The following is a 20,666-nucleotide window of genomic DNA, read 5'->3' on the forward strand; positions in this document are numbered from 1 at the left end:
CCACTTCCGGTCTGCTACTTCCGGTCCAGTCCCTTATTTCTCAGGCAGGGACTTGGCAGGTATGCCTCTCAGGTGAGCCTCATTGCCATTCTAAGAGTTCATGGTGAGTTTTTGTAGAAAAATAGCACTGTGTGTACCCCTGAGTACCCCCCAGAATAAAAGTACTGATCCAAAGCTAAGTAATTTAGAAAAGCTGGCATTCATTGTGGGGCTCACTGAGATATGTTATGCATAAGCTTTAAAAGAGAGATTTTTTTTATTTAAAAAGTACTTAATTATGATAAAGAAGATAATTTCAAGGCTCACTTGTAAATTTCAGGGCTTTTATCATGTTACTTGAACACACGTTTCAGTTAAACAGTTTGCAGATACAAGACTTGATGGGCTGTGTCCACCACTGGGGGAAGGGAGAGAATTAAGAACATGCCCTTTTAAAAACAAAAGAGAATTTATCGTGCTAATTTGAAATCAAAGAAGGCTGCAAGGGAATTAAGCTTTCCACCACAAACTGATGAAATCTTGAGCGCGTTTTTTCTGCATCTTTTAATGCAAACTTTACACACGTAATTCTGACATGTTTAAAAAGAAATTTTACAGGATACTTGAAAAGAAATTGGAATGTTCTACACCTGGGGAATTATCTTCAAACCTCCCAAAAATAAAGCTGGCTAACACACGTATAAACCTATGACGGAAAAGGGAAGGAATAAAATTATCTTTTCTCCATTATAAAGTTGGACAGCTTTTCACATCTGGGGGATTGGTGGGGAGGCAGTTTAGAGGAGAGAGAAACGAGAGCAGCGCTCTAGAAGTGCTCTGCACCGACATAATTAAATCCAGTTTTTTGCATGCTCACTGCCCAGCTAAAGGGTGTAGTCTCAAATATCTTGAACACTTGTCTTTTCATACTCTCCAGCATTCCACCCAGGATAAACTTCTGAAGAGTCTAAAACAGCATTCCACACACAAAGCCTTGCCACTTTTCAAAACAGATTTAATTACATTGCCCAGTGAAAAGCTAGCCATATTAAATTGCCCTGAATTTGTGTTAAGGATATGCTCATTTAGCGAAAGCTATTTCTAAGCCATATACACCATGGATTTTGCTTGAGCATCACGCGGGAGCATTTCAAAGTAGTGCCATAATGTGCTTTGCTCTCTTAAGAAAGGGTGGTGTATTGGGAACTGTAGAACCATACAATTCCTAGTCCAAACCCCCCTGCAATGCAAGAATCTCAACTAAAGCATCCAGGACAGATGGCCATCCAAACTCTGCTTAAAAACCTCCAAGGAAGGAGAGTCCACCAGTGCAAGCTGCAAAATTCAGTTGTCGCTCACATTAGCAAGCAATTTCCCAACTAATCAAAATGCCAAGATGAAGAGCAACACAGAAACAGTAGGCATCTGTGTTTGGTTGTAAATGGAGAAAGCAACCGAAATAAATGACAATAGCATTCATTTCCCCCTTTTAATTAACTGGTTTCCATGGACACCAGAATGCAACGGCTCTTGTTTTCCAACTCAGGTTAAACACAAAAGTGCACCAGGGAATAAAATCCCTAATAAGGGTAAGGTAGGACGTTGAGGGGTTTTGTTGCTGTTGTTGGTTTGCCTGTTGACTGGGAGGCTTTATCTCCTTCTGCATTACGATTTATAGATCAGCCTGTTTCGTTACATCAACAGAAGTAAAGAAATAGCCAGCCTCTGATTGCACGGCAATAAAAGCACTTGTTTCTGAGAAGAATCTGGTTTCTAAGAAACTGTTGTTGGAGGGGGGGCGGATATTTGAGGGAAAGAAAGAAAGAAAGAAGGAAAGCATTTTAGGAGCTTGGTCTAGTGGGGATTTGAACCCTGGTCTCTCAGGTCCTAGTTCAACCATCCAGGCACTGCACTCACAATAGTCCCTTTAAGACCTGTTATAGCACTCCAGCAGAGAGCAGACTTCCTATTGCCGAGGAAGGAGTGTTGCAGCCAGAGGAGAGGAGAGCTTGCAGCCAGAGCTTTTTATGAAATTATTGTGAGGTTTAATAAGTTAACTGTTTATATTTGGACAGCTTTTCTGCTGTACTTTATTGGAAGGAGAAAAAGTATCATTTCCTTAATAACAATTCAAACCATTTATTTAACTAAAACAGTAACATTACTGCATATGTATCCATGTTTGTTATCTGATGTGTTTAAACAAAACAAAAAAACTTAGACTGAGCACACATGAAAAACTTTTTAAAAAATCCTTATTTCCTGATGAATAGCCTTAGGACTATAATGTAACTTAAATAGAAAACTATCTTTGGAACGATTTTTCCTCCAAAAGCATTTTATTTTAAAAATCCAATCTGATTTAAATCAAATAAATCCAATTCAAATTTAAATAATCCAATTTAAACACACACACACACACACACACACACACACACATATATAGATAGATAGATAGATAGATAGATAGATAGATAGATAGATAGATAGATTTTTATCCACCCTGGTGTGTACAGAAAATAATAAAATATTACAGGCCTACAACTTCATGACTAAGTACACAGGCATCCGCAAACTTTGGCCCTCCATATGTTTTGGCCTACAATTCCCATCTTCCCCGACCACTTGTCCCGTTAGCCAGGGATCATGGGAGTTGTAGGCCAAAACATCTGGAGGGCCGCAGTTTGGGGATGCCTGCTAAGTACAGACTGAGCCTCAGGAAGGAGAAAAAAGCTCTGCCAGAAGGGGGCTGGAATTGGGTTGAAGTACTCACCCTGATCCTTACTCCCTTATCCCCATGTATGAAAAAACCTGGAGTGTACCTACCTTTCTGCTTGAGCTTGAACACATTGAAACATCAAATAAAACAATCCAGAATATAACCAATTCAAGCTTCCAAGGAAAGTATTTCAGATCCTTCTCTAAAGGACATTTGGCTTTCCCCATATTTATTTGCCTACTTAATTTATAGGGCAGAAGTACTCTAGGGAGCCAGTGTGGCCTAGTGGTTAGAGTGCCGGACTAAGACATGGGGTATCAGGGTTCCAATCCCCACTGAGGCATAAAGCTCGCTGGGTGACCTTAGGCCAGTCACTTACCTCTTAGCCTACCTCACTGGGTTGTTGTGGGGATTAACTGAGGAGGGGGTGAACCATGTACCCCTTGAAGGAAAAGATGGGGCGCAAATGCAAAAAAAAAAAGTTCTTGTGTTTAAGAAAGCTAGAGGGGCCAGCCAGATGGAGATGTCAGTCGCCAACCTGGCTTCCAAAGATCTGCATATGGTCGCAAAACGCGCTTGGCACCTGGCTAATTTCGAACACTGGGTTCTTTTATGAATCAAAACATATTATGACTATAATACTGTACTTTTCCTGCGTGGAGCTCTTCCAACAACTGGTGGCACATGAGGGGGCAGAGCTGCAGTGGCACTGGGCTGAGGTAGTGGGCACCTTGTAGGTGTGCACCCACCTGCTCCAAGACGGCAATGTAACCAGCCTTGACCTCACAGGTGCTTCATTCCATTGCAGCCCACAGAGTTGGCATCCTCTTGGAGTAGCCACAGTCAACATCTTGCTTCTTTCTGTACATGTTCTCATTTACAATGCTATCTGTAAAAACTTGTTGACTTGTATACCAGATCTCCTGGGGTGCAATCGGACTTACTCCCAGGTAAATGTGCCTAGATCTGCAACCTTAGCATAGGATTTCTCAGCAGGTCCTAGTTGGAAAATCTTAACAGGGGTTCCTGGTGTCTTTAATGTACTTTTTTAAAAATATTCACCAACCCGCAGAAGCTTGTCTATTTTGGATGCAGTTCTGTATATTTAACATACCCCCCAAGAGCGAATCAGAGAAAGTATGCTGGAAAAAGAATTTCCAGTTCAAATGCTATTTTAAACAGCTTGGTGTTTTTGTTGCAGCCCCATCCTCCTCGAAATGTAAATACAGTGATGCCTCGCAAGACAAATGCCTCGCGCAACGAAAAACTCTCAAGACAAAAGCGCTTTGCGATATATATTTTTGGGGTGACTCACAAGACGAATTTTTCTATGGCCGTGGTTCGCAAGACGAATTTTTTTTTGCATATTTTTTTGTTTTGGTTTGTTTTAAATCCTATGGGAAACCGCGTTTCGTAAGACGAAATTTTCGCAATACGAAATGACTCGCGGGACGAATTAATTTCGTCTTGCGAGGCATCACTGTATTCAATGTGTTTAAGGCTGCAGTTATCCAGATTAATCCCACTGATCTCTATAGGACTTGCATCTGAGTAGATGTGTATAGGATGGTGTTGTAAATTAAAGAAAGCCATACATACTTTTAGGAATAACAGACAATGAGAATTTTGTACTTACAGTATTTTAGTAACTAAAATTATGATGTTACAGAAGTTGGGGTTTTTCATTTTAAAAATTGGTGCTTTGGTTAAAGATTAAGAAAATGAGGAATAGATGAAAAGGGTAGATCTACATTCCACTTTGTACCACAACTCTTTCCACTGAATGTTGATCTTGGTAGGGAACAGGAAGTGTAGCCGACCCAGCATGCCTTGCCTTGTTGCCAGTAAAAGGAATTGCTTCACTGATGCACTTAATAAGTGTCACTGAAGCCATTTTGCTTTTGCTGGGAGCAAACATGTATACATACTGGATAGGTACCCTCATTGAATATTGTATGTAACTGTTTGAGTTTACAACTCAACTACTACGTACCCAGGGGATACAAGAATGTACACTTGTTGAATGCAGCAAGTGTGTGGTGTACGTTTAAGAGTGTTTCTTGGGAGCCCAGGGTTCAAATCCCCACTTGGCCATAAAGCTCACTGCATGACCTTGTGCCACGGCCAGTCACCATCTCTCAGTCAAGCCTACCTCACAAGATTGTTGTGAGAATAAAATGGAGGCAGAGGAACCATGTACACCACATTTAATCCCTTGGGGAAGAGGGAAATGTTGATAGCTCAGTTGGTTAGAGAGCATGGTGCTGATAACACCAAGGTTGCAGGTTCGATCGATCCAGTTGCATATTCCTACATTGCAGGGGGTTGGACTAGAAGCTCTTCAGAGGACCTTCCAACGCTACAGTTCTATGATTCCAAAGTGTAATAGATTTTTAAATTTTAAAAAACCATATGAACTCTCCCTTATTGCTTTGGTTCATAGTACCGGTATTTGTTACAAAGTTCCAAAAGAGACGGGACTTTGTTCTAGGGCCTCTTTGTAAACAGAAAGAGCAGTTCTGGATCCAAAGAAACAATATTTCAGAATATTTCATAAAGGAAGTCACAAAGAGAATTTGTTCTTTGTTCAGTACTGACTTGTCAGTGCTACACCTTCTGCAAACAAAAACCTCACACGTTCTACGGCTGCCAGGTTGGTAACCTACACACAAGAATCACAAGCCACAAACACGAGTTCCGTTTTGATTAAGGACAATCACTTCTCTCGATGGACCACAGAGAGCACAAAGCCTATTTGAAAGGTAAGCTATTCTACACCCGGAATCCTAAATTTAGCTGGTGCTCTCAGATTGGGACGGGAGCCAATTTGTCAACACACTCTTCCTTAAAATTCAAGCAATGTTGGCCTCTAGTACTTCAAGAAGTGGTGTGCTCTATCAGAAACTGTAAAATACAGTTTCATATAGTTAAATCTCATTGGCAATGAGACATTGGGTCAAAACTAGAATCAACCCTTTCCTTAAAACAACCACAGTAATACCACTCTCTTATGCCTTGGACAGACCACACCTGGAATACTGTGTCCAGTTCTTAGCGCCACCATTTAAGAAGAATATCGACAAACTGGAATGTGTGCAGAGGAGGGTGACCAAAATGATCAAGGGTCTGGAAACCAAGCCTTATGAGGAATGGTCGAGGGAGTTGGGCATGTTTAGCCTGGTAAAGAAGAGACTGAGAGGAAACATGATTGCCATCTTCAAACATCTAAAGGACTGTCACATGGAAGATGGAACAAGCTTCTTTTCTCCTGCTCCGGAGGCTAGGACCTTTCTCAATCAATTGAAGTTACAAGAAAGGAGATTCCAACTAAACAACAGGAAGAACTTTCTGATGGTGAGATCTTTTTGACAGCGGAACAGACTCCCACAAGTGGTGGACACTCCTCCCTTGGAGATTTTAAAGCACAGGTTGGATGGACATCTGTCATGTATGATCTAGTTGAGATTCCTGCATTGCAGGGGGTTGGACTAGATGGCTATTTGGGTGCCTTCCAACTCTATAATTCTACACATCTCTGACACGGTGATCTCACACTTTCCTGTTACTCTGTGAAATGTCTCTAGTAAGCTCTTCTCACAGCATTCCAAGGTTGCATTACTGCATAATTTTGTGCAATCTAGAACTTCACAAACTACGTCTGTGTAGATTTTCATTGGGACTCATGTATCTGATCTCTGCACAAGGAACACAAAGAGTGGGCCTCTCTCGGTTTCTTTCTACTGAATGAACAATATTTTCAAGTATTGCTACTAACTGTTGTAGTTTTAAATAGTTTCCAATTTAGTATTGCATCTTATATCACTGCTGTCACCTTCAGAGCACGTTGTCCAGAAAGGTGGCATACAAATATTTAAAATGAGTGTGTGTGCAACCAAATGCCCCAGCACAAAATCCTATTGATTTCAGAGACTTGTCATTTTTAGGAAACTTCTTGGGTGCTCCCACTCCCTCCAAAATAAAGAAAAGCAGTAATAAAGTCTTTAAAAGCAAGACATTCACAGAAGCTGAAAATTGCTGTGGTGTGTCAATAGTGACAGGAAAAGGTTGATTTGTAAGCAAAAGTGTTAAAGGCACAGAAGCCCTATCGGAAAAATAGCTGGGGACCCAGATCTCCATCACACACTGATGTAACAAGCTTTACTAGGAAGAACAGAAGAAATCTACCTTGTACGGAGTCAGGCAATGGTCCATCTAACTCTGCACTGCCTAACACTGACTGGCAGGATCCCACCGGGATTTGGGACTCTCCCATCCCAGCCCTAACCTGGGGATGGCCAAGGATTGAAGCTGGGGCCTGCTGCACACAAACCAGACTCTGCCCTTCCCCATACACACCAAACTTATTTTTAGCTTCTTAAAGTCCCCCCACCCACCCAAGCCATGTTACAAACCCAACCTTTGTTCGTGAGTTTGCCTGAGCAGGAGGAGTCCTTTGCCCAGCAAGCTTCCCTGGGTGAAATGAAAAGGTGAAGGCTACAACCCAGCAAGGTTTGGGCTCCTACAGGAAGGCCAACAGAAATACAATTTTTTTAAATAAACAGCTGGCAAGACAGAGGCATCTTGCAGAAAACAAAACAGGAGCAGCAAGCCTCATCAAGTTGCACCATTGGAGCACGGGTCCCAAAAAGAAAATAAAAAGTGAGAATTCCAGCCGCGCAAACAGATCCGCATTCAAAGTTCAGCCGATGGGAAGAAGGGAAAGCAACGACTTTTCACCGAGATCGCCTCGCCTTCTCCTCCCAAAATCCTTCAACGCCAGCTGCAGATTAGGAGAGCCCAGGCGCTCTCTTTCCTGCGCCGCGGAGGAGGAGGCGAGGAGAAGAGAAACCTGATCTCGGCGCTGACTTAGTAAACACCAGGGCAGGGAGGGAGCGGTGCCAATCAAACTCACCCAGACACGGCAGCCCCCTCCCCCGCTCCGTCGAGCGGGGCCAGCTCCGCGCCTTTCCCCGCCGCCTTGCTGGGGAGAGAAGGCTCGCAGACTTGCTTTTTAAAAGCAGAGACCGCGGAAAGGAGAGGGGAGAGGGGGAGAGAGAAACCTTCGCGTGTGTGTCAGATTCCTCCGGGCTGCAAAACAAGCGTTTTGGCACAAGCGGTTCCCACTTGCAAGAGCAGCCTCGGAACACCACGCGCCTGCAGCAAGGAGCCGTCCACCCCGCCTGCAACGCTCCAGGACTGTCGCGCAAAAAACTTCAGATTCCTCTACACACACACACACACACACACACACACGCACGCGCGCACTTTCCGCGATCGCGGGCTTTCAACTTGCTCCCGAGGAAGCGAACTCCGGATCTGGGCAGCCCAGCTCGCCCACCAAACGTCCCGTTAAAAAAGAAAGAAAAAGGGAAGCCCCAAACCAAACAACTCGCGAACAAACACGTCTCACTACACAGCTCCGCAGCCGTCGGGGCGTTGCTTCCCGCTCCATCCCGGCCCGTTTTATTGGGGGTTTCCACCCCCCCACCCCCGCCCAAAGAGGGGCCCAGGCGGTACCTGTGTGTAGGAGCAGCCCCAGGCTGAAGAGGACGAGGAGGGCAGGCGGGGGGCGGCGCTGCTGCTGCTGCTGCTCAGCCCTGGCGGCGGCGGCGGCGGCGATGGCGCAGAGAGGGGCCGCTCTCCCCATGCCCGTCCATGCAGCTCGGCGGGACTCCAACGGCGGGGCGGCGGCGGCGATGGGGCTGCTGCATGAGCAGGCGATCGGGCCTCCGCGCTTCCTCTTCTTCCTCCTTCGGATCAACCCCACGGCGGAAAGAGGCCGCCAGGCCACACGGGAGCAGACGCGGAGGCCAGCGAGGGCGGCATCGCGGAGAGGCGGCGGTTGATTGGAGAGAGGGAGGAGGAGGAGGGGGGGAGAAAGAACAGAGACACAAAGCGGGTGAACGGAAAGCCACCGAGCAGCCCCGGAGATGGTCGGCCCCGTCCTCACTCCGAGCGAAGCGAGACCTGGCAGCAGAAAAGCAGACCGACACCCTTCCCACTGGAAGCAATCTCGGCTCTGCACACACGCACACACTCGGCTCGCCCGCCCGCCCCACTCCTCCCGGCGCGCTCCCATTGGCTCAGAGAGCCCGTTCAGCCAAACAAAGGCAACCCTCATAGGAGGCCGGAACTTACCTCCTCCTTCTCCCTCCTCCACCTAACTAAACCAATTTCTGGAGTAGATTTTTCTCCTCCTCCAAGGAGCCTGCACTACTGCTTAGGTGTTTACTGTTTGCAATGGCTGGCTGCCGGTAGTTTTTTTTTTTTTTGCTCTGGCCAATTGCACAAAAGAATAAAGCAGGCTGCAGATTTAGTGCAGAGTCTCGTTACCCTACACTAGGAGGAAACGGCCCGACTGGAAGAGACTTTTTTTGTTTTCACTGCGGAGCCCTCACACACTCCAATGATTCCCACCCCCTCGCTGCCGGGAAGTCTGCGCCTCTATGCACCACCCCCGGGCCGCGTCTCCTTCCTCCCAGCACACACATTCCTGCCGAGACTATACAAGAGATCGGGCCGGTGAGCGCTGGCTTGATGTAATCTAAGCTGTTCTTTCGAGGGGAGGGGGTCCCCACGTGATTCAACTTTTTTTCTTTTTCTTTTTAAGCGGCCAATCACCTTCCCAGCACAGCGCAACCCCGTACTTTTAACACTGGAACGTTGACTAGGCAAACCTTCCAAACTGGAATCCTGGAACAAGCTTGAAGGCTGCTTGTTTTCAGCAACACGTTTGGAAGGTAGGGGTGCGGTTTGCCCGTAGGATTCTGCCTGAAGGGGTCGAGAGAGCGCCGTGTCTTCTCCCGGTAGAGATTCAGCTTCAAATTAAGTTTCTTGTTAACTTTTTGTGTCCTCCATTTAGCAGCGAAGTTATTTGTTAGACGGGGAAAGTGGGGCATACGACTTCCTTAGGCGCACCCCTAAAGAAAAGGGCTGGACTTTAATGTTGCCATCCTAAGCAAGCATGCTTTTAATTAGTCGTCATTAGGACTGAGGCGTCCTCCAATTGGTCACTTCCAGTTCTCATTTTAAAAGGGTGGTTTTTTTTGTTTGAACTGGTATAATTAATCCGTAACAACCACCCTTCTCTAGTAAATTGTAAAGAACAACAAGGAGACCGGAAGCTCCACTTATTTATATTATCATGCGGGGGGGGGATTATAATTAGCAACCTGCCTATTCTTAGCCCGAGCGTATTTTCCCAAAAGCAAGTCGAGTCAAGGCAATTGAAAGAGCAACTAATCCGCGTTTCGCTACCTTGACTAAGCATCTAGTATAGAATAATCACTTATTATCAGGAGGGCAGCTCTTATTGAAATAGTTTATGGATTGTATATAAAAAAAAAGAAATAGTTTATGGATTGTGATCTAAACGTTAGCAGCACTGATCTCGTACTGAGCTGCTGCTTCTGTCTCTCTCATATCCAGAGGCTGAAGGCGGTGTACTAAATTGCTGCCAGGCACGCGGACAAGGAGTCTGCCGAAGAGGGGCGGGATATACACAACGTGGAAGCGAGGGGGGTGTCTAACAGCATCCAGTTTCCTTATCTGTAAGTGTAAAGTGGAATCTAATCTTCATGAATTGCTTTAACACTTGAATACACTTTCCTTTTCATCAGCTCGCACGCATATCTCCTTGGGGCAGTCAGAAGGGCTCCTTTTTTTATTAACCCTCTTTCCTCCAACCTGGATAGAGGCTGTTTCTTGGAAGAATTGTTATGCAAAAATGAGAGGCCTGGAACTGAGCCAGAGGAAATGTTGAAGATCCTACTTTAACCTAATCCTGAAGTCATTTAGGCAAAAACTTGCTATTAGTTGCAGCCACAGCATCCCTGTACCCCCCACTGAGTTCAAGAGGATTGACTCTCTAGTAAGGGCACAAGGGCCTTGTTAAACAGGTGCCCTCAACCCCCCCCCAAATATGTACAGTATTTGGAAGTCCCACCAAGGTCACAAAAACTAACTTGAAATACCAGCATAATTCTAAAGCTATTTGCCTTTGGAATGATTTGAGGGAGTGTTTGAGGTTTCACTTATGAACAACAGTATAGTCACATATTTCAAGCAAGCAATCCAGGCAATCTATTTTGTAATTGTTTTAAGCAATGCTGCTGCTGTGCCTTTGGCAAAAGTCTGAACTGCAACAAGTTGAGCAGATGAAATCCCCCCAACCCCCATTGCTCATATCCATGTCAATAAGAGAATGCAAACCTACCTATACAGGCAGGGAATCCTGAACAGTGGTGGCTGGTTCATTGGGGCAAGTGGGGCAGTGCCTTGCCAATCAGCCCCCACCTGTCCACCTTATTTCTCATGACTAGTGCAGTGAGTAGTGTGAGAACCCATCAACTTCTTCCTTAGTCTGAGTTGCCCTTGTATAAATTAGCAGGAAAGAGGATGATGGGGAAACTAAAATTACTTGACTCTGTCTGTAACTGGCTCAAGCGCCGCCTACTGTTTGGGATCCCTGCATTCTGCCCCTCCAGCCTCAGTGGGCACCAGCTGTCTCCATTCACACAAACATGGGCCAACAGTCAACACTCAGGTGGTTTATATAACAAGCTGGTGGACTAGCAAGTTCTAAAGCAGAGATGGGGAACCGCCACATAACATTGGACTACAGTGTTAACTCCCATTAACCCAGACCATTTTCTCTGCTGATCTGGGTCTGTTGGTAACTGAAGTCTGACATCATCTAGTGGACCACAAGTTCCAGATCCCTAATCTAGTTTTGAAGACAGTACACACTGCACATCCAGTTATAATGACTAGCAAAAGTGGCTTTTGGGATGCATGAACTCCCACAGAGAACCTGTTGTTTCAGTTCTTTACCACTTATGTGGAAGTAAGCTTAATTGAACCCAGGACTTCCTTCCTGAGTAAATATGTACCAAACTGTACTAAACAGAGTGCATTTAATTGCTGCCTCAAAACCAGGTGCTTCTCAACAAAGCCATCACATTCATTGGATACATTTGAGAAGCAAAGTAAACCACTTAAGGTGTACAAATTTCTAGCATCACCATAAAATCTTATAAAATCACTGTGTGATTTTAGCTAGTTTACAGGCCACCTGTTTCATTCCAACTCCCACAGACTTCAGTAGAACTGAGTCTGCAGTTATATGCACATCTATTTTTGAGTTACTCCTTTTAAAGTGACTTCTGAGTAAATATGCATAGGAGAACACTTTGCCTAAATAGTAAAATATCTGTTTTGCCAGAGATCCACAAACCATTTGTCTCTGGTAATTTTATTAAACAATAAAGAGACACTGGTCACAACATGTGCTATAAGACAATTATGCATTAATTACCTGCATTAAGACAATTATGCATTTCTAAAGTATGACAACTGGAAGAGTTGGGGCCCTGCCCTCTTTAAAGCTCTGTTAACTGCTGTAACCTGTACTAGATTCAGGTCAGGGTATATATAGAAAATAGTTCAAAGCCAGAAATAATCCAACCGATAAATGAATTGAAGTTGGCAAAAAATATGTCAACTTATATAAGTACCCTGTTTCTCATATTTTAAGACATACCCATAAAATAAGCCATAGCAGGATTTTTAAGCATTCAAGGAATATAAGCCATACCCCGAAAATAAGACATAGTGATAGGTGCAGCAGCAATGCCGGCCGCGGCAGGAGGAGGAGGAAAAAAATAAGACATCCCTTGAAAATAAGCCATAGTGTGTTTTTTTGAGGAAAAAATGAATATAAGACATGTCTTATAATATGAGAAACACGGTATATAAAATGCAAGTGTTTTTTGTTTTCAGGGCAGTTGATTCTTCAGCATAGATTACAGGAAGACCATCACTGAATGAAGAAAATTACTTTTAAAAAAACAACCGCTGGAGGAAAAGGCTCTCTCTGCTCTCGTTCTACTGCATGGCAGCCCTTCACACTGTAGAGGGCGCTCTTGAGTCATTGTAAACACACAGGTCATGAAATGTTACAGCTTTCATTAAAAGAAGCTACATTCCACCAAAGGGGACTTGATTGTTCAGTTGTAGAGAGGCTGGAAAATTAAGTTTTTCAGTTGCATCTTTTGCAATGGTATAAATGTCACTGTTAACAGATGTGCTACATATACATTCTCTTTATTTATTTATTTATTTATTTATTTATTTATTTATTTATTAAATATGCTGATGCCAACATAATACCCCTGAATTAAAAAGGTTACTCCCCCTGCTTAAAAAAAAAGATATCCACTAATGAAGTCTTATTTAGATCTGTTGTGACCAAAAAGTTTGGTTTTTGAAGTGCTGGCATGTGTTTGCAAAGTTCCAACAAAACCATAAACTGGAAATAAACCACTGAGCAGTTCAGTTTCTCCTTACACTGAAGGAGGACCCCCTTAAGTTTGGCCCACATGCGTTCCACATGTTACCAGCTGCAATAGTAGATGCTGTGCGTCATCCGCCGACCATGTTCCTATGGCAGGGGCCTTTTGAAGGAAATGCCATGGTCACCTTGACCGCTAACTTACTAGTTGGCTCTACTTAATTCAGTGTGACTTAGTTTCGAGCCTATAAATGGCTACTCAGAAGAATGTGTGTGTGTTTTAAGACAGGAATGTGGAACCTGTGTCCTTCCAGATATTACTGGACTCCAACTCCCATCAGCCTCAACCAACATGGCCAATGGTCAGGGATGATAGGAGTTGGCCTCCATCTGAGGGTGTCTCCATCCCTTGCATACGGCCGGGACTCTGAGAAAGCAAGAAAACGCTGCCATCCACTGGCAGAGGAAGAGGAGTGCGGGGGGAGCGTACTGCCCCCTGGCAGCGCGATCCCAGTGGGGTGCCATCGCGGCTGCCCCCCCCCCCAAGCTGGGTGCCATGCCCCCACAGGCGGCATGCCACACCCCCAGGACGCGAGCCAGCCCCGCCCTGCCTGCTCTCTGCCCCCCCCCCCCGTGCCAGAGCATGAAGCTCCGCCACTGCTGCCATCAACACGGTTTTAGCTTAAATCCACACAAAGCACCTGAGCACTTCAGACTCCTACTAAATCCATTAAATTGTAAGAACAACACTCGGTTATTTACCCCTCGTCCTTAACTGCCTTACGGACTTGTGTGACTACTTGATGGAAGTCAAACGGCAAGAGCCATGAGCACCATAATCTTGTTTATTTGCAAGCTCATTGGCAAGTACACCTCAGATGTACTTACAAGTAAAGAGGCGTTAAGGTCCTAGTTTTGAGCACTTTCCCTTGGGAACAGATTCCCTTGAAAGTAGACGCTTTTAGATGAAGTATCTAGGGGTGAAATCTTTCCACCTGGAAGTGGCTCGCAGCCACTAACACCTTCCTAGTTTGCCCAGCTAGGCTGGGAGACCCTATGTGAATGAACGCCTAACCGGGGATCCATTCAGCCTTCTTTCACACTTAGGATCCAGCAGTTACTGTTCTGTAAACAGAAAACCGAGGGAAGGGGAAAGTGAAACTGAAGGATAATGTAGCTGATCATGTGTCAAGCATATGCTAGGAACGTTAGTGAAAGAAACTGTGGCTTCTCCTTCAAACACCACTAGTCCCCAGAAGAGACGTGAGCTCCTTTAACTGCTCCCCCCCCCCAAATGCAATTTCCGTTTGCAGAACTGTTTTGCCAGCACACGATTCTTAACCCTGGAAACTTAGTGGATGGGGGTCTGTTTGTGGACAAATTCAGCCCGGGGGGGTTAGTTGCAAAACTCGTACCCAGAACTCCCGGGGTCCCATTCCAGCTCCCTCCATTGCTTCTCTCCTCCGGCCATCTGGGGAAGTCTGGGCACAAACGCGTGCGCGCGCGCGCACCCACCACGCAGCGCTTAATAAATCCGCTCGGGGGAAGAAGAAGAAAAAATACTTGGCTACTTACATCATCTTTAACCCTTATGGCGCCGAGCGAACCGAGGGCGTCGTCAAACCTGCATCTCCGAGGATGTGACGCCGGGCAGTTCAGGACCTGATCGGCAGCGAAAACAACAGCAATCGTAAATAAATAAAAAAACAATCAAGGTAGCGGCGAGACGGTCCCTCTTCCCGGGGCCGGGGGAAAGGGGCTTTCTGCTCGAGCCAGGCTGGAAGGAAGTGATGCGATCGCGCGGGGGGGGGGTTGCAGCGCCGAACTGCAAAAATGCAGAGTAGCAGGTGCAAAAAGCATTTGGGAGCCGCTGGCCAGAGAGCAGGGGAAGCAATTTGCTTCCTGCCCATTTATCTCAGGAAACCAGCACGCTCGTCCCTCCGAAACAAAGTTTAACCTCTTGCTTTCCAGCAAGGAAGACAGAGCCCTTTAATGTGTTTTTCAAGCTCTTTGCTTTCCTAAAAAACACGGGTGATTAAGGCTGTCAGGAAGACTGGGGGTGGGGGGCTCCCCGCACTTGCTTTCTTTTTTTGAGGTAGGGTCTGACATTGCAGATTAACTGTCCTGAAATTGATAAGGACACATCAGATGCAACTTACTCCGCGAAGCTCAGTTGGTTCTTGGCTTGGGGCTCCCTTCCTTCCAGCGTCAAGTGCGGGCAAAACCAGTTCTCTTCCCAGTTTGGTGAAACCGCGGAAATGGGCACGCTTAAGAAAGATATCTCAGAAAACTCTTAGAATCCCAGAACTGTAGAGTTGGAAGGGACTACGAGGGTCATCTAGTCCAACCCCCTGCTATACGGGAATCTTTCGCCCAACGTGGAGCTCGAACTCATGACCCTAAGATTAAGAGTCTCAGTGTCTCCCAAGTATATACACGTTAGGATTTTACTTGCCAATTGACAGAGGGTGTTACGAACCAACCTCCCCGGCTTTGCTTAGAAGTATGGAACCCCGTTGAAATCCTTGAGATTTCCTCCTTGCAATGAAGCGTATTTTAGGAGCGGACTGTGGGATCACCACGCTCTGAAAATGCAAAGATCGCAGCCTGATGCTCCCGAGCCTAGATTTTATTCCAAGGAAAACGATTTAAGGATAGCAAAAGCTGCGGGCGCATTCGCTTCGACCGCAGTTCCTTGAGAATGACATTCCAGGGTAATGTACACGGGCAGCTTCCGAGGAAATCGCTTGAAAGCGAGGCCGTGTTGCATAGTGGTTAGAGAGCCAGACCAGGACTTGGGGTTTCCACACTCGTGCATTCAGCCACGAAGCTCGTTGGGTGGGCACTCCCTGCCTCTCTCAGCCGAGCCTACCTCTCAGAGTTGTTGCGAGGATAAAAACGGACAGGTGAGAACCAATGGGATGTGGTTGCTTCATTCTCCGCAGCAAGCTGGCTACTACTTCCCCACAAGTACAGTACAAAAAAGAAAAATTACTCCAGGTGCTTTGGAAGAGGAGGGGGGTTATCTCAGTTATTGATAACAAAAGATCGCTGCTCCTTATAGTTATAGCAGGTGCTGGTTGCTCGACCTAGGCAGACATTGGAGATCGCTGGTTATAAAGAGATCCTTGCAACGACAATCTGGTCACTCAGTATAAAGGGATCCTTGTGTAGGCATGACCTGATCACCCCAGTCGTCGAGATCCACCATCTCTTGACTGCTTACTCAGAAATCCCAATGTGTGCGCTGGGCTTGCTCCCAAGTAAAGTGCGTGCACAACACTAACAAACCCCCCCCCCCGCCGCCGCCCCTTTGAAAGCAGTGTGGCTCAGGATCCGGGTACGCGGCTCCTCGATCCCCAAGCAGCTGTCTCTCCGCAGCCCTTCCCTGCCGCCGGATGAGGCTCAGACAGAGCCAGGCTGCCGCTCCGAGCCTCGCATGGACGGAGCACTTTTTCCCGCCAGCGCCTGAAAACTCCAGGTGTGAGGTTGACTTGGCCCGAGGCGAATTCCCGCCACAAGTGATTTCCCAGGTTCTATTTGGGGCGGGGGAGAGGCCGACACCCCCCCCCCGACGCGAAGGAGTGGGAGAGGCACGTAAAGTAAATCTCCCCCTCCCGCCGCGACCACCTCCTTCCTCCCTCCCGCTCCCTCCCCCGCGGGAAAAGAAACTCACCGCGAGCATCGCCTCGTCACTTGCATCGCTGACGTTCCCCGCGCTGCCAGCGAGCGAGGAGGTGCGGCTCCTGCGGGGTCTCCGGATCCGCCACCAGAAGCGCTCGCTTCGCTCCGGCTTCCTGCGCTCGGTAGCGTTGGCACAAAGGGAGGGAGGGTGAGACGGAGGGAGTCACGCAGGCAGGCGACGAGGTGCCTTTAACGACAGCGCGACGGTCTCTCCGCAAACAAATGAGGGAGGCGAAGGCAGCGCTCCCAGGCTCGGCTCCGTGTCCCAGCCTCTCGCTCGCCGCCCCCTCCCTTCGCGGAAACCGCTGGAATGTACCTGAACATCTGGACCATCAGCTGGCTGCCCCTCCTGGTCTCTGCCATGAGACAGGAAGCGCCTTTTTGCCTTCCTTTTGCAACTCTCTCTCTCCCTCTCTCCCTCTCTCCCTCTCTCCCTCCCTTCCTCCTCTGCTCAAAGTGTCAGCCACTTTTTGTTTTTCCCCTCCAGGGTCCTTCTTTTATTTCCAGATGTTTCATTATCCCCACGCCTCCTGCTGCATCCCTTCCCTTTCTGATTGCCAGTCAGAGCAGTTATTATCTGTTGTTGTAGTAGTAGTTCATTTCTGGAGCGGGATTGCATTTGGAATGGATGAATGAATGAATGAATAAGTAAAGGATATTTCCCCAAGGCAGAATCGGAAGGCAAAGGAAAGTCGAGGGTCCCTTTGTTCGCACACCACCATCGCTTGGGTAGCTTTCCTGAATTCACTAGGGCTTCTTATGTTGGAGTAAACTTTCTTTTTTTTATTTTTCAGAGAGCATCCTCACCCTCCTGGGAAAGTCAGGCAGAGACTTTGCCCTCCACACGTTCTTTGAATCAGAGGTCACTCCTGAATTTCACAGAAAGTATTGGTTCTCCTGTGCCCCCTCTTCAGATCTGGGACAAACAGATAAATCAAGAAGTGAAGTTACAGTAAAATAAATAAATAAAACCAACAATTAAAAGCAATTTCATATGTAAAAATTTTTTTATGTATACAAGCAACAAAAACCATTTCAGATGCTTAAAAGCAATTTCATATGTAAAAATAGTTTTGAAATCGGTACAGACTGGGTTAAAGAGCCCAGTTATCTTATTCCAGACTTGGCTTTGTTTTATTTATATACTTACACCTAAATGGCTTCCTCAATGCAACTCACATGGGGGATCTTCCAGATATTAATCAGCCTTGGCACCCCCAGTGCAGCAGATTACCTAAGGCAGATCACTCACCAGGTCACCTATGCAGTATCCCAAGACTTTCCAGCTACCAGCAGGCAAAGATTGGCAGCTGGATATGTGGAATAAGATGGACAGGCATGCAAATTTTCCATAGGTCTCTTTAGGGTCTGGAAGACAAAGCCGTAACATCTCTGAGACATGATATAATAACTAGGAGTGCTGTGGGATGGGAATGCCTTCCCCAACTTCTACAATTTCAACCACAGAGGTGTCAGGGAGGTGCAGAATTTCCTCGTCCTTATTGTGTGCATCATAGAAACTATAAGTCCTGGTGCTGTATTCCAAGCCAAGTAAAGCCAAACTTTAGCAATAACTTGCACCCAGTTGCGACATGTAAAACTAGTATTCCTCTCTTCGGCTTTGTGTTTTCATTTCAGTGAGTCCTCCTTTTCTCTCTGAATTGGATAGCTAGTACAGTATCCAGGAATTCTCCTAATTGCCCCACTGCCTTGAGGTGTGTTAATTGGCTTGCTAACTTGAAGTATCCAGATTGCTGTACCGAATTACGCCTTAAGGCACCTTTAATACAACATGAAATCTGTAGTGCCCAGCTGTGTTTCTGCCAGGGTTTTGTAATCTTTATCAGCTGCATGGCAGGCAGCCATTTAAGACCAGAAGCTCCCCATCACTTTACCTTGGTGCTAGGAAAAGCTTCCTCAGTTGACTTTCTGGTTTGCAATTGTTCAAAGCAAATTGTCCCACTTTCAGGAAATGGGCAAATCAGAGAAGGTTCCCGAACAACTAATACTTCTTCAGTTCTTCCCATGGTGCTCATGCTTTAGGTTGCCAAAACCACATTGGTGACGCACAAGTAAACGTGTGTGTGCGTGTGTGTGTGTGTGTGTGCGCGCGCGCTAAAACAATCCCATGATAACTCAGTGGCATGGAATACTGGGAGACTCTTGGTGCAGGAGGGAGGATCCTGACAATTGAATGGAGGGAGGAAATAGAGTGAAATATGTGGAAGAAAGAACCATCTCATTGTCTGGGTAAGTTACTTGCTGCTTCACACAAGAAGCTGTTTTTAAATGTTCCCAGGGAATGAAAGAAATTGCAGGCCATAGACATCTGTGGATAAATTCAATAAATTTAATATGCAGTAGCTGGGATTGGACACAATTGTGTTCACCCCACCCTGAGAAACAACAACTACTACTACTACTACTACTTATTTCTAACCTGCCCATCTAACTGGGTTGCCCCAGCCACTCTGGGTGGCTTGCAGCATATACAAAAAACTTAGTAAAACATTAGTAAAATGGAGGGAGGAAATGGAGAGAGACGGGGGGAATCCAGAAAAAAAAACAATCTAATGAGAACTAAACATGCTCAGTAGGCAAATATAATGTTGAATGACTGTTTAGTAGGAGGGCATGGAAAAGGAAACCAGAAGGAGTTGGATGGAGTAGAGTGGCTTGAGCAGAAGCACGCCATGCTGCCACAGTTTGTACCTCACTTTTTGTTTCCTAATAATGTGCCGGGGGGGGGGGAGGCCTTGTCTTTTTTTATGAGCAGAAAGAGCCAACTTGACTAGCCACATTTCAGGAGTCAGCAACCTTTTTCAGCCATGGGCTGGTCCACCATCCCTCAGACCATGTGGTGGGCTGGACTATATTTTGGAGAAAAAAATGAACGAATTCCTATGCCCCACAAATAACCCAGAGATGCATTTTAAATAAAAGGACACATTCTACTCCTGTAAAAACACGCCGATTGTCAGACCGTCTGTGGGCTGCATTGAGAAGGTGATTGGGCCGCATTCGGCCCACAGGCCTTAGGTTGTCTACCCCTGCCACATTTGATGGCTTTGTTCCTCATGGATTTGTCTAAGTCCCTCTTAAAGTCACCCATAGCAAAATCCTACAGCTTAACTCTGTACAGTGTAAATGAGGACTTCCTTTGTCAGGTGTGAATTTCTCAGCATCTAGTTTCCTTGGGAGACCCCAGGGTTCTAATATTCTGAGAACAGGAGGAAAACTTCTCTCTCTCCACCATCACCCCAGCATGCATAATTTTATATACCTCTATCATTTCCCCCCCCCTTAACCAAAAATCCTCAAGTATTGTAACCTATCCTTTTAGGGGAGTCACTCCAGTCCCTTGATCATTTGTGTCACCTACACCTTTTGCAGCTGTACGATACGCTTTTTGAGATGCAGTGACCCTAAATGCACACAGTATTCCAAGTGTGGTCACTAGTAGGGGGGGGGATGCAATCAAGACTGGGAGTGCAGTGAGCAGGAAAAAGGTTCAACCCATGCCACATTTTGGATCTTCTCTCCAATGCAAATAGCAGTTTAAGGGGATAAGGGAGGATTTTTATCTGGCCAGTGAGGGTCTTGATCTCCAAACATGGTGGTTACCAAAAGCAAAAACAGCCACATTAAATGCAACGACTCAGTTATTGTGCAGTTTGGCTTTTAAAACAGACTTTTAATTAAGGCTCCAATCTTAACTATACTTAAAGGTAAAGGTACCCCTGACCATTAGGTCTGGTCACGGACGACTCCGGGGTTGCGGTGCTCATCTCGCTTTACTGGCTGAGGGAGCTGGCATACAGCTTCCGTGTCATGTGGCCAGCATGACAAAGCCGCTTCTGGTGAACCAGAGCAGCACATGGAAACGCCGTTTACCTTCCCGCTGGAGCGGTACCTATTTATCTACTTGCACTTTGACGTGCTTTCGAACTGCTAGGTGGGCAGGAGGTGCGACCGAACAACGGGAGCTCACCC

At 46.2% G+C, this 20,666-nt stretch overlaps 1 protein-coding gene across 3 annotated transcripts in view; it reads right to left on the minus strand.

Annotated features, from left to right (window-relative positions):
• Positions 1-16,853, minus strand: part of RGMB (repulsive guidance molecule BMP co-receptor b) — a 45,234-nt gene extending 28,381 nt beyond the window's left edge. The window contains exons 1-3 of one of the 3 annotated variants that reach the window (XM_060280177.1): positions 16,666-16,853; positions 14,565-14,651; positions 8,216-8,448 (exon numbers count right to left, since the gene is read on the minus strand). In XM_060280177.1, coding sequence (XP_060136160.1) covers positions 8,216-8,448; positions 14,565-14,569 — 238 coding nt within the window. In that variant the 5' untranslated portion in view covers positions 14,570-14,651; positions 16,666-16,853. Of the gene's footprint in view, positions 1-8,215; positions 8,856-14,564; positions 14,781-16,665 lie in introns of those variants that run through there. The other 2 variants (XM_060280176.1, XM_035100241.2) reach the window with 2 other exon arrangements.
• Positions 16,854-20,666: the final 3,813 nt, after the last annotated feature.

Source organism: Zootoca vivipara, chromosome 11 (assembly GCF_963506605.1).
Source record: "Zootoca vivipara chromosome 11, rZooViv1.1, whole genome shotgun sequence".
Lineage (NCBI taxonomy): Eukaryota > Metazoa > Chordata > Lepidosauria > Squamata > Lacertidae > Zootoca > Zootoca vivipara.